Source organism: Pteropus alecto, unplaced genomic scaffold (genome assembly GCF_000325575.1).
Source record: "Pteropus alecto unplaced genomic scaffold, ASM32557v1 scaffold338, whole genome shotgun sequence".
In the NCBI taxonomy this organism is placed as follows: domain Eukaryota; kingdom Metazoa; phylum Chordata; class Mammalia; order Chiroptera; family Pteropodidae; genus Pteropus; species Pteropus alecto.
The window spans coordinates 670,504-684,567 of record NW_006441995.1 but is presented as its reverse complement, the minus strand read 5'-3'; the positions used below and the strand labels follow the sequence as shown (position 1 = coordinate 684,567).

The 14,064-nt window shown below is 31.3% G+C and overlaps 1 protein-coding gene across 3 annotated transcripts in view; it reads right to left on the bottom strand.

Annotated features, from left to right (window-relative positions):
- Window positions 1–14,064, bottom strand: part of NIPBL (NIPBL, cohesin loading factor) — a 166,465-nt gene that overhangs the window by 70,466 nt on the left and 81,935 nt on the right. For 2 of the 3 annotated variants that reach the window (XM_006919488.1, XM_006919489.3), the window contains exon 10: window positions 7,869–9,491. The exons of the other annotated variant lie outside the window; for it this stretch is intronic. In XM_006919488.1, coding sequence (XP_006919550.1) covers window positions 7,869–9,491 — 1,623 coding nt within the window. The remainder of the gene's footprint in view (window positions 1–7,868; window positions 9,492–14,064) is intronic. 3 annotated transcript variants of the gene reach the window in all.

Here is a 14,064-nt window from a genome sequence, read left to right as displayed (position 1 = left end):
AAGGTGAAGGGATTAAGAAGTTCAAATAAGTAGTTACAAAAAAGTCATGGGGATGTAAAGTACAGCATAGGAAATATAGTTAATAATATTGTAATAATTATGTATGGTGCCAGGTGGGTACTAGTTATTAGAAGAATCACTTTGTAAGTTATATAAATGTCTAACTACTATGCTATACACCTGAACCTAATATAAAATAATACAGAATGCCAATTGTAATTGAAAAAAAATTAAAAAGGGAAGAGCCCTCCAAATAAAACTATAAACAAACAAAAAAATACCCCCCCCCCCCCAAAATCGTACATCATGATTCAGTGGGATTTATTACAGGAATGCAAGAAAGGTTCAACATCTGCAAATCGATCCATGTGATACACCATATTAACAAAATGAAGAAATCACATGATCATATCAATAACTGCAAAAAAGCATCTGACAAAATTCAACATTCACTCATGATAAAAACTGGGTACAGAGAGAACAAACCTCAACATAATAAAGACTATATGTGACAAGCCCACAGTTTACATCATACTCAATAGTGAAAAGCTAAAAGCTTTTCCTGTAAGATTAGAAACAAGAATGCCCACTCTTGCCACTTTTACTCAACATAGTACTAGAAGTCCTTATAGCCAGAGCAATTAAGCAAGAAAGAGAAATAAAAGGCACCAAAATCAGAAAGGAAGTAGTAAACTGTCTCTAGATGCAGATATGTTATATACCGAAAACCCTAAAGACTCCACCAAAAAAAATATTAGAATAAACAAATACAGTAAGGGTATAGGGTATGAAAATCAATATACAAAAATCAGTTGTTTTGATACATTAACAACAAACTATCAGAAAGAGAAATTAAGAAATTAATGTCCACACTATGCAAATCAATTGACAGATTCAATGCTATCCCAAATTTCATGACATTTTTTCCACAGTATAATAAATAATCCTAAAATTTGTTGAGAACAGCAAAATAGCCAAATAACCAAAGCAATCTTGAGAAAGAAGAACAAAGCTGGGAGCATAACACTTTCTGATTTCAAACTGTATGATAAAGCTGTAGTTATCAAAACAGTATGGTACTGGCATAAAAACAGACATATGACCAATGGAACAGAATAAAGAGCCCAGAAATAAACCCATGCACATGTAGTCAATTAATTTACAGAAAAGAAGCCAAAAATATTCAATGGGGTAAGGCTAGTCATTTCAATAAATGGTGTTTGAGAAAACTGGACAGCCACATGCAAAAGAATGAAACTGGATCACTATCTTACACTATTCACAAAAATCAACTCAAAATGGATTAGGGCAAGGGAAACAAAAGAAAAAATAAACGAATGGGACTACATCAAACTAAAATGTTTTTGTACAGCAAAGGAAACCATCAACAAAACAAAAAGACAACCAACTGGGAGAAGATATTCGCTAATGATACATCTGACAAGGAGTTAATATCCAAAATTTATAAAGAACTTATACAACTCAACAACAAAAAACCAAACAATCTAATTAAAAAATGGGCAGAAGACCTGAACAGATACTTCTCCAAAGAGGAAATACAGATGGCTAACAGACATATGAAAATATACTCAATCATCAGAGAAATGAAAATTAAAACCACGAGATATCACCTCACACCTCTCATCAATAAATCTAAAAACATCAAGTGCTGGCTATCATCAATAAATGAAAATCAAAAAACATCAAGTGTTGGCGAGGATGTGGAGAAAAGGGAACCCTTCTGCACTATTTGTGGGAATGTAAATTGGTACAGCCATTATGGAAAACAGTATGAAGTTTCCTCAAATAATTAAAATAGAATTATCATATGTTCAAGTAATTCCACTCCTGGGTATATATCCAAAGAAAACAAAATCACTATCTTGAAGAGATATCTGTATTCCATGGTCATTGCAGCATTATTTACAACAGCCAAGATATGGAAAAATGTAAGTTTAGTTCATTGATGAATGAAGAAAGAAAATGTGGTATATATAAATGGCGTATTATTTAGCCATAAAAAAGGAATTCTGTCATTTGTGACAACACAAATGGACCCTGAGGGCATTATGTTAAGAGAAATTAGAGAGAGACACAAATACTGTATGATCTTTCTTACATGTATAATCTAAAAACAGTGATCTCACAGAAACAGAGAATATAGATTGGTGGTTGCCAGAGGTGAGGAGTGGGTGGTGGCTGGAGTGGGTAAAGTAGTCAAAGGGTACAAACTTCCAGTTATAGGAGAGATAAGTTCTGGGGACATAATGTACAGCATGGTATATTTGAAAGTTGCTAAGAGAGCAAATCTTCAAACTTATCATCACAAGAAAAAAATTTTAACTATGTAAGGTGTTCAATGTTAACTAAACTTCATGGTAATTATTTCACAACACATACGTATATCAAATCATTATTTTGTACACTTCCAACTAATATGTTATATGTTAATAAAACTGGAAATAATTGGTGGCAGCAGTCTTCAAATATACATTAAATATAAAGTATATATACATAAAAGATTTTCAATAATTTATTATATAAATTCAATTAAAATGGGGTGACTGTATTTTTTATATTAAAGAAATTGGACAGATTCTAGCTGTTAATATAAAAGATTCATTTTGGTCCTCATAATTGTATAAAGTAGGAAGGAGACTGGTTTCTCCATTTTAAAAGTGAACGAACCAAGGTTCTGAAAGGCTATGATTTGTTCAAGGCTCTGATACCGATGCTTTTTGTACAATGATTTATATTGGGCTTATTGAAGAATTTTCAAGAGTTAGTACAACAGAAGTCAGAGAATGCTAAATTTTGTGGGTAGAGGAGAGGATCCATATTTAAAAATCCTATTACAGTTAACCCCTCAACAACACAGTTTTGAACTGTGTAGGTCTACTTAGGTGGGAATTTAATACAAATGACCAGTGCAATTCAATTGATCCACACAGTTCAAACCCGTGTTATTCAAGGGTCAACTCCACAGTTGGGAATCAGCAAATGTGGAGGGTGGGCTGTAGTTATACATGAAAATTTGACTGCATGGGAGGTCAGCGCCCATAGCGCCCACTTTGTTCAAAGGTCAACTGTATATTGTATCATCTTATATTATATACTATTATGTTACATATACTGTATAGTATATAAATTGTATTGTATATTGTATGTAAACTCTAACATAGTGAACTCTCTTATTCTGAAAAAAGTTACTGAAATCCTCTCCTACAAGAACTTGATACAGATATTAAGATATGAATACCTACTTGATATTATGTTATACTATGATATATACTATGTATAGTACATATACTATAATTTTACTATATAACATAACATTAACTTAGTGTTACTATAAAGTAATATATTAGCTATTTAATGTTATACTGTACCGTATAAGTAGATATTATCTTAATATTTATAACAGGGAATTGTAGGGGAGAGTCTCAATAACTTTAATTTAGAAGAGAGAATTCAGTATGTTAGAATAAGGACTATTTCTTCATAAACAGGAGTAAGTTCTCTGAGAACCATTTATCTTCTCAGCCCTCAATCATACTTATTCTACAGACAGGAAAACCGCTGGCTTAAGACGTAGAATGAAAATGAGAACATCACTAGCAAACTTTATTACATTTGATTTTCATGAAAACATTTCTACCTAATGAATCTCTTTAAGTCATTATTAATATCAATTACCTACTAAGCAAATTTTGGACCAAAAAAATTCCATGAATGGAAATCATGGACAAAAATTTTCAAAATATCACTCTAAAATCACACTTAAACACTAGCTAGGTAGATATTAAGCCAATTTCTGTAATAAATATTCTCCAAATATTTCCTAAAGATATTGCTGATAGTAAAGTTTTTACAGAAACTGAAAACTTGAGTTTTTTAGAAGTATTTTATAAAACTGACCAAATGAACCAAAATAAATTCCCATTGCAGCATTATTAAAGATTCTGAATATTGCAATCATATCTACCAAGAATTTCTCAACTTAGGAATTCATAAACCATGTCAAAAACTCGCTCTCAGAAATGGCGCTTTCTCACAAATTTACAGAAGGCTAGAGTCCTAAACATAATCCAACTAGACTGTTCAGTGCTACATAATGTATTTTAGTGATCGCCATTTGGCAGTGTAACTGCTACAGTAATAACTGAGATGAAATAACTGCTCCTATTAAGGACTGTAATCATTAGCTAATCAAATGAGCACTACAGTTTAAACACTGTTGACTATTAGAGCTGCTAGATGAGTACACATTTTCAGTGAAGACCATTTTCAGTAACTTTTACTCTTTAAAGACCGTGATTTCAAATAACAGATGGTATGAGTTATTTCTTGAAAGCAGTGACTGCAAGTGATGGAAAACGATATACTAGTTGAAAGGAAGTAGGGGGAGGAAGAAGAAAAAATTATTTCCTTGGGTATAAAGCTAAGCTATTTGAGACACTCTAAATTGTAAAAAATCAGAATCAAATTGTTAACATGTGTAATACCAATACTAAGCTACTAACATCAGGCATGTTAGTTGGTGATCATGCCAATCTTAAAGATCTCATAACTTTATTTTAATTTGGAGACATATTGTACATTAGGGTATGTTAAGATAATATTGAATCAAAATCTTTTAACAATAAAGATATTATTTTTGCATTTAATATATTGATTGAAGTATACTTTAATAGAAGGTATTTCAAAAATTTAAAAGGTTTTACAAAGGTTATGTTGGTTCCTCACCCTCATTCCCTCACTTGGCAAGGGAAAACCAAGGTGACAGTAAAAGACAGAAGCAGGATAAGAACAGAACTGATACCGAGCCAATCTTTTAACAGCTACAGAGCAATATAAAGGTAAAGGGTAAATTAAACAGACATGAATATGAGTAGGTCACCTTTGGATCTTAATAAAAACTAGGTAGTTGACAGGGTGAACAGAGTTATTACAAAGTTTAGGAAACAGGAAACTGAAAATTATGTACCTCATGAGTTAGGGTCTTTTGGCGGAAACATAAAAGATGAAAACATAATTTTAATCTGTACCTAAAAACCTTATCTAAACATGGTGGCAACAGTTTCTATTTAATAAATAGACATTTACTATGCTGCTATGTACTATACATTATGCTAGGTATTAGGGATATACATATATCCCCACAGAAATCAAATCAAATCTAACGCCACTTTACATTTAATATGGTCACACAAAAAAACAAAAATAAGTAACCTATACTAGGAGTCATAAATCTATACCCCTACCATTCAAACTTTACCAGCTTAAAGCATATTCAATGAATTTCAAGTTACCCTAAAGAATGAATATTTTAAATATGAACACCAGGTAAAATATTTAAAAGATGGAATTTTATGGCTTTTCCATAAAAGAAAAACCAAGAATTTTGGCCCTAGGAATTAAACACAAAAGTATCCCAGCAATATCCAGTCTACTTCCTTTACTTAGAAAAACACCAATATGTCAGAAGAGGTGATTTTTTTATGACTTTCCAACAATAATCCCAAATAGTATGTACGAAAAAGGATCAGTAATCCACAACTGCACTATGCATGTAATTTTTAAAAATCCACAATTACGTAGCTCTGCCATTGCTAACTTAGCAGCAGAGATCTAAAATAAAACCAAAATACATTACTAAAAAATAATAGATATCAATTCTAAGGTATAAATAAAGCCAAAAAATATCTACATGGGATCCCAAAATGAATCTAAGCATTTAAGTAATATCTCTGATTAAAAGGTCCTCTTATTATAATTACAGATATATTAATATGTGTGTACATACATACATGCACATGCACACACACACCCTTCTCTAACAGGCAGACACACCCAGATAGTCTACTAAATTATTAACGAGAAGATATTAAGTATATATATTTGTGTTAAAAGCATATTTAGAGAAACATAGATTAGTACTAAAGTTTACATTCACAGACAATGAAATTATATGTGAAAAAAACACGGGAAATAATATAGTAGTTACTAATTATGAGCTATATTCATTTCTTGATGTTCAGTTGTAAAGATCCTTTGTTAAAAAAGAGCTTAGAAAGCAAGGCTAGCATAAGCTGACAGAGGGCAGGGGAGAAAAAGATGGTCTAGATCAAGGGGACAAGAGGGTACCACTTTCCATCTTTCCATCTGACTCTTCTAAAATTGTATAACTATACTCTGTAGTATATTTACATACCTGCTACTACCAAAATTTCAATGGAAATTTTGAAAGACAATCTTCATCTAGAAGAAAACACTTCTAATGCTAGCCACTACATTCTAATAACCCTTTTACATAAACAAGTAATTCTAAAAAGATGCATGAATACTAAAAACCTTCTTAATTAAAGCTGAAGTCTTAGTTTTTTGTAGGTCTGACTGCTATAATTTAAAATCTGAAAGCTTCACTAAAAGTATAAATATTAGTAATTAAAAGGCATTTTTTTTTTCATTTTTGGAACACAAAACCGAATTAATAGTGAAAAGTAAATGTTTAATGAAGACCAAGAAAAAAAAAAATAGATGTCATGACAAGTCACTTTTCTGAATAGTTTTTAGTAGTAACACTTTTCAATAAGCTTTTTTTGATAGACAAAGTATAACAGAATTTTTCAACAATAATCATTACATCTTCCATATCTCTTACACACTGCATTGCTATACAATATAACTTTCAGTGATGATGCAAATGTTCTCTATCTGCCTTAAGAAGGTAGCTGCTTGCCACATGTGGCGATTAAAAGAATTTTTTACTTTATTTCATTTAAACTAATTTCAATTTATATAGCCTAAAGAAGCTAGTGACTATCATCCTAGGCAGCACAATTTTAGAGTTTCATATACTTATAAGTAACTATAAACCTAAGTTCTTAATGAACTTCTTCCACAGAATGAGAACTTAAAAATCAAATAAGCTTTCTCCTTTATTGCCTTAAGAACTATATCTCAGTCTATTTATATTGCGTGAGTTAAAAAAGTCTTGGCACATAGCATCATCAAATATATATAAATATATTAGTAGACAAAAGAATACAAAATTATATCTTCTGCAGAAAATGCCACTGTGTTTTCAGCATTTAAGACTTTCCTCACCTGGAAACAATACTACTCAAGTAACTGGAGAATTTAACTCAGCAACCATGTACGAAACAAACAAACAAAAAAATAAAATCCCCCAAATCTCACAAACTAATGATTTAATCCAATTTGAGGTAAATACCATTCCCTATTACTTTTCCATAGAAAACAACAGAACTACATATTTTTTAAAAATTAAACATTTGTAACTAACTGCCTCCCTGGCAAAACAAATAATTTTCTAAGCTATATAAATTTAATCTATTCATCAATAATTAACTCAGAGATAAGTCTGTAAGAAAATAGGAGACATTTTATATTCTTAAAATAATTTATAACATTAACTTTGTATAACATATAGTTTAACTGAGATGTTAGAAATTAAAATTCAGTCATTTTATTACTTCATTATGGAACTGAATTATCTCTACAGCCAAAATAAGTTTTCAGAAAGTTGTTAAATACATTCATTCTAATCACTTGATTAACAAGCAACTTTCAAAAATACCTAAAATAACTAAACAGCTAAAGAACTTATCTCTGTGTACAAGCAGTAAAAATTATGAATATAGTAAGTAGTTCAAGTAGGAATAGGAAAAAAAGAATTTTCATTGAGAACTTTTTATCTATGTTACTGAAAACAATTCACTGTTGTTTTATATAAGTGTTGTATTTTCATTTAGTTGTGTTTCAATTTTTGTATATTTCCTTTTTTATCCTTAGTAATCTTAAAACTTAAAGGAAAACTGATTAGAATACAAATGACATCTTACCTTTATTTGACTTTGACGGTTTATTCTTGATAGGTTTAAGGGAACTTCTTGACTTATCCTCTCTATCTTTAATAAGTTTCTGAACATCATCCAAAGACAGTTTTTGCAGGACAACTACAGGCTTAGCTCCTTTATTTAGATCTTCAACTAATCCCATTTTTTCTACTTTGTCTTTCTGCTCTCCTTTCATTTCCATTTTCTTTGTCTCCTGAGTAATATTGCCATCTTTATCCCTCTTGATTTTTGGAATGACAAAATTTTTCAATGCACCAGACCTGCCCCCCAACAAATAACTTGGGAATTCTGCCTTATTATCAGGATGCGCTTTATTACTGTCTACTTTACTCTTGTTACCCTCTGTCCTTTTGTCATCTTTGCTATTTGGTGATTTGAAACCAGGTTTATCAGGTCTTGATTTATTAGAGTCTCCTTGTTTAACACGAGGACTGTCAGGTCTTGATTTTTGCTCCCCAGAAGATGGTCTTTCCCTCGAGTCCCCTGATTCATGTCTGTGTTTTCTTTCTAGTTTATCAGATTTTGAACCATCAGATTTAATACCATGTTCATTTCTACTAGAGGATCTCAATGTTTCTGGTCTTCGAACCCTAGACTGATCCCCCCGATGTCGCTCTGATTCACTTCTGTCATCTGATTTTTGTTTACTATCATGGTCACGTCTTAGGGACTCAGAAATAGATCGCCCATCAGGTCTCTGCTTTAAGGCTTCGGCTCGTTCTGATTTTAACCGAGGTGAATCAGACTTAATATCTTGTTTGTGTTTAGACACGTCAGGTTTTTTCTCTGTTGATGGCTTTCCAGAATCCCTCCTATTTTCATGCCTGTGTTTTGGTGTTTCAGGCCGACCTTCATTTTTTTGCTTTGGAGTTTCAGGTCGGCCCTCACCTTTCTGCTTTGGAGTTTCAGGCCGCCCATCACCCTTTTGTTTTGGGGTTTCAGGACGCCCATCACTCTTTTGTTTTGGAGTTTCAGGTCGGCTTTCACCTTTTTGCTTTGGGGTTTCGGGTCTTGACTTTGTTTCTAACCTGCCATTATTTTGTTTGTTTTCATTTGGTTTTGTGTCAGGCAGTCTATTTTCGTTCTGTTTATGCTCGGCTGTGGTGCTCTCATTGTGTTTGGATTCCATAGTTCTGCTCTCATTCTGCTTAGTTTCTTCTGTTTGTGTCTCAATTTTAGTTTCTGACTTACTTTCACTTGATTTTGTCTCCGCCAATCTGTTTTCATTTGGTTTAGATTCTGCCAATTTACTTTCATTTTGTTTCAATTCACTCTTTGAAAGCTCAGGATCAGACTTTTTTTTAGGAGTCTCAGGATGGTTTTCTGGCGTGGATTTAAGATTTCCAATAATATCTTCCTGAAGAACAGAAATAGGTGCATCATTACACTGTTTGATTTCTTCAGGCTTTTTTATGGAGTCTGAATCCTGAGTTACAGAAGCCTGAGAGTCCACTCTTCCTGCCTGATGAAGATCAATGCTAACCATTAATGCTGGCCTTGACCCATTTCCCGTAGAACCCGTCTCCTGAGAAGCTGGTCTATTACCTCCTGTAGCACCCCCAGCCTCCTGTGGGTAAGAATCTTGTTTTCTTTTTTTCAAAGGCTTATCTGAAATTTAAAGATAAATATTCAGTATCAGTAATAGACATATATTCTTATCTTATTAAAAAATCATATGGACTTTGACTATATTTTATAGTCACAGCATTTTTTAAATCTGGTGAATGCAAATGTCAATATGCATATATAAAATAGTAGGCACTAATAACATAATAACCAACATAAAAATCTTTTAAACCACAGTTTGAGAAATACTCATGCTTGCTGCACCTCCATAAATATTAGCCACTATAGTAAAAAGAATTTAATAGCATACTTGAGAATATAAATAAGCCCAAGAATATAAAATAAATGGAACTTATAATACATTAAACACAAACATATATTTATGTTTGCAGAAGTGAAGGAAAAACCAAATTCTTCATATATGAATAAGGCGACCAGTTATAAATCATGTATTCTTATTTAAGATCATTTTAACCGCAAACCAAAAACTATAAAGAGCTCCAAAGCTGCCAACATACTAAATAGGAAATGTAAACTTTACTATATATAAGAAAAGTATGGAAAAGAATAAAACCTGAAAACAGAAACCATGCCACTGGAAAAAAAGGTAAATGAGGAGAGTAAGAAAAAAAAATTAATAGTTTATTATTAACCTCTGGTTCAAGATTCAAGTTCTTCAAGGTGTCAATAGCACAAACGGAATTTAAAAGCTAACACACAGAAGTATATTTAAAATAAGTTAACATTATAAGTATAAAATGAGAAGCACCTAAGGACTTTTTAGATAAATTCTGTCTTAAGCAACTTCCACTGAAGAAAAATGCTTTGGCTCTTCAACATTAACTTCTAGAGGTCTATATATTGGCCTTCTTAAGAAATTATTTACAATATTCTGAAATGTAAAGATAAACACAAACACAAATCCACCACCACCATAAAATGTTAAGGTACTTTTAACAACTATGTATTTCTCTGCATGATTCCATTTGACTTAAGAGGCTACTAGGTCATTTTCTATAAATTGACTCTCTAATTAGCTCTTGAGAATAGTTATATTACCTCGAGGTATGCCTGCTTTAATATTTACTTGCTGAATTGTTTGGCTATGTTCTGAGTCATTTAAAATCATTTTTACAGGAGATTCTATTATAGTATTTATTCTATCTAGATTCTATTATAGTATTTATTAATGTGATGTAATATCATTTAAGGGAAATAGTATAGCAAAGATAAGAGTCAAACTGACCACTAAAAAAAGCCCCTTATTATTATGGAATCAAATTCCGAAAATTTTTTTTCCAGATTTAAATCTAATCAAATATCATATGAAAATTTACTTCAGATACTTTGTAGAACTAAGTTATTCTGCTTCTATAGTTATTCAGAAGACAAATCTATTATCACATATACTCCACTTGTAAAACAACTACATGATGATGATGATGATGATGATGATGACAATGACGTATATTATCATTAGATTGTTTTCACTAGTTAAAACTAACCTGGTGAAAACTTATATGAAGCTTTTTACATCAGCACCTAAGGAAAAAAGCACTCAGAATAGTACATTTATGTTTAGGGAATTTTATTTTTGAATGTTCTGCCACACAAAATAACCTTTATATCTTGCCACAGGGCACACCAAATAATTATTACCTCATAAACAAGATGCTTTATCACTTACACTTATCCCTTAAACTTTTATCACAAGAACCTAGAAATTTAAATAGTATAATCTAAGTTTTTAAATTTTTTTTTAATTAAATATGCTATGTGAAAGTCATTAAAATGGTAACCTAAGCATACTTAGGAACTATAATGACATAGATCTCAGGGATCTGAACATTTCTCTTAAGAAATCTACTGCTTATTCTTCCATTAATATGAGCAATCTATCTTTTACAAAAACATTAAAATATCTCGAAGGCTAAATTTTAAAGGATTATAAAATACTTAAGAGTTTACATAGATCATTAACCTCATTCCAATTTATGTTAAATTGGAACGGAAATTTAGCAAACAGTTTGATGACAAAGAAATTATCATGTTTGATTTAGTTATCTTAAACTATAGATACTATGATTACTTACAATAAAAACTTATGAAAGCATTTACATGAGACTAATTGAGAAAGATAATTTTTTACACTATGCATTAAATATTGCTAAATAAAAAGTTTTAATTTTTCAACTATTGAAAAGTACTTCACTTCTGTAAAACCCAGAAAAATTCCATTACTGCTGCAAGAATTCTTGGATATAAGACAAAGGTTCTGATTCACTTGATCTGATTCAGTTCCACTATGAACTTATTCCTGTAAAGTGGCTCTGAATCTGCACAGTTCATTTCACTTTTGTCTATTCACTTTTGACATCAGTCTTTATCACATCATAACCTTTACCTAATGATGGAAATCCATCTCTATGAAGAATAACTTTAATATTTGAGACACATTACCATTAAGTTCTCTTTAGCACTGGGAATCATAAGATTAGCTATCAGAATGCATATATTCCCAAAGAAAATGCATACAAAAAGATGTCATAATTTTAAAACAACACTGCTATCCTGGTGCTAATATTTTGAAAATAAAATCCAGCCCTTAGAGAAATTCTGAACTTTATTATGCTTATAAGAATCAAAGTATATCACTTGCTTAAATCTACTACAAGTAATAACTGAAAACACTTAAAGTAGAAAATGCCACAACAGTACACACAGTAGACAATTACGAAAAATAAAAACATCCCACCTCTAAACCACAGCACAGGCTAAGTGGCTAACTGTTCTATCCTGTTCAAACTCTAGTCTCTTATTCTAAATGATAGGTAATAATTTACTTCTATAGGGGTTACAGTGCAAGAATATTGTAACATTATAAAAAATATTAGTGTAGCTAGGCCATTCCTTATACTTGCTGATATGGAAAGTGGACCTTGGGAAAAGATGAAATAGGCAAAGATGAACAAATAAACCCACTCTTTGATAAAAGAAAGCAGGAATTTTCAGCACATTGAAGGAGATATTAATGTCTATGATAGGTTATTCCAGAAGCAAAGATGAATAGCCTTTAAAAATTAATTTATGTAATCACAGATGTTAAAATATGAGCAAAAGACTGAGAAAAAGGTCTTTTAGGAATATTATTATTATAAAATATTAGGTTACAGAGAGTTAACCTATCAGTGTATATAAAACTATTCGAAGAAGGGAGAACAGGCCAAAGGGACATAAATAGCAGCCAGAAAATGTGTCTTCTACGTGTGGAACAAAGGTACATTAGGTTCGACCACAGTGTAGGTAAAATACTTTTTAAGAGTACTCTATCCCTTTTCTCAAATTCTATAATTATTAAACAACCATGTTTCTTGTCTTTTCTCCTAAGTATAGATTTTTTTATTTCTAGTCTTGAAAGGAATGCTTCTCTCATACAAATGAATGTATTAAGAAACAAGCTCAGACTCTAGAGCAGAGCTCTCAGTAAAACCATGCAGACCAGACAAGCAGTCTTGCTTGCCCCATACCACAACCAATACAATAGTTAGAAAAAAATTCTCAGTGCCAAATTTTAGAGTACAGTAAATACTAATTTTATAATTTAGTCCTATAATGTAGTGGTTACAAGTGATAAATTTATTTCAAAGAAGTATTTCATCTCTCGAGGGCTGAATAAAAACTACCACTTCAGAAAATTTTGCTATTATTTATGACCTCACCTACAATCTTGGAGCAATATACCAAACATTACATCTTTCCAAAATCGCAAGATGACTGCTTATGTATAAAACACTATCTAATCACACAATGCAGAAACTGAATACAAAATGACAAGGCTCAAATCAAAGATGTTATGTTAGGTGGTACCTAAAGTTTTCAAATTAAGCCATAAAATAATAGGAACATGACTTTCAGAAAATAAGTTAGAAATGACACCACTAATATGAGGTCAGCAAAATCAGCAATGCTAATAAATTTGGAAAAATACACATTAAATTCACACTAAATCGAACTAAAACTCAGATAGCTCTAATAAACATTTTCTCCTTTAATCCTTGTAGCACCAGATACCTCTGTAAGTCAGTTTACAGAGCTCAAAATTCAAAGTCAGCTCTGCACATCCAACTTTTCAATGATATCTGCTATAGTCATCCCATCATAAATTATAGAGAAAATCAATTTGATAATTAAAAGCAAAATATATATTACAAGTTTTGGAAAGAACAGTATGCTGTTTGTCAATTTTATTATTTTTTCCCAATGAAAAGTCAGTAGTCTAAAATAAGTTTGGTAATACACAATTAGCCCTATTTACTAATTCTTATTTTCATTCAGTTTTTAAAGGTAAAAATTCTGGTTTCAACAAATATGATACAATAAAAGTTCAGGAAAGTTAAAAAAAAACAAAAGTTCACCATTTCTAACCATTATAAAAATCATTTAAAAAATTACGCTCCTTTCTAAAAACACAATTTTCCAAAACATAGCTTAAAATGTCATGCAAAAATTCAGTCAAGGCAACTAATAATTTTTGGTCAAGAAATTAAAATTTTATATGTTTCTTGCAAAACTGTAATAGGATTCAGGATAATTAACATTATCAAGAGAAGCTGAA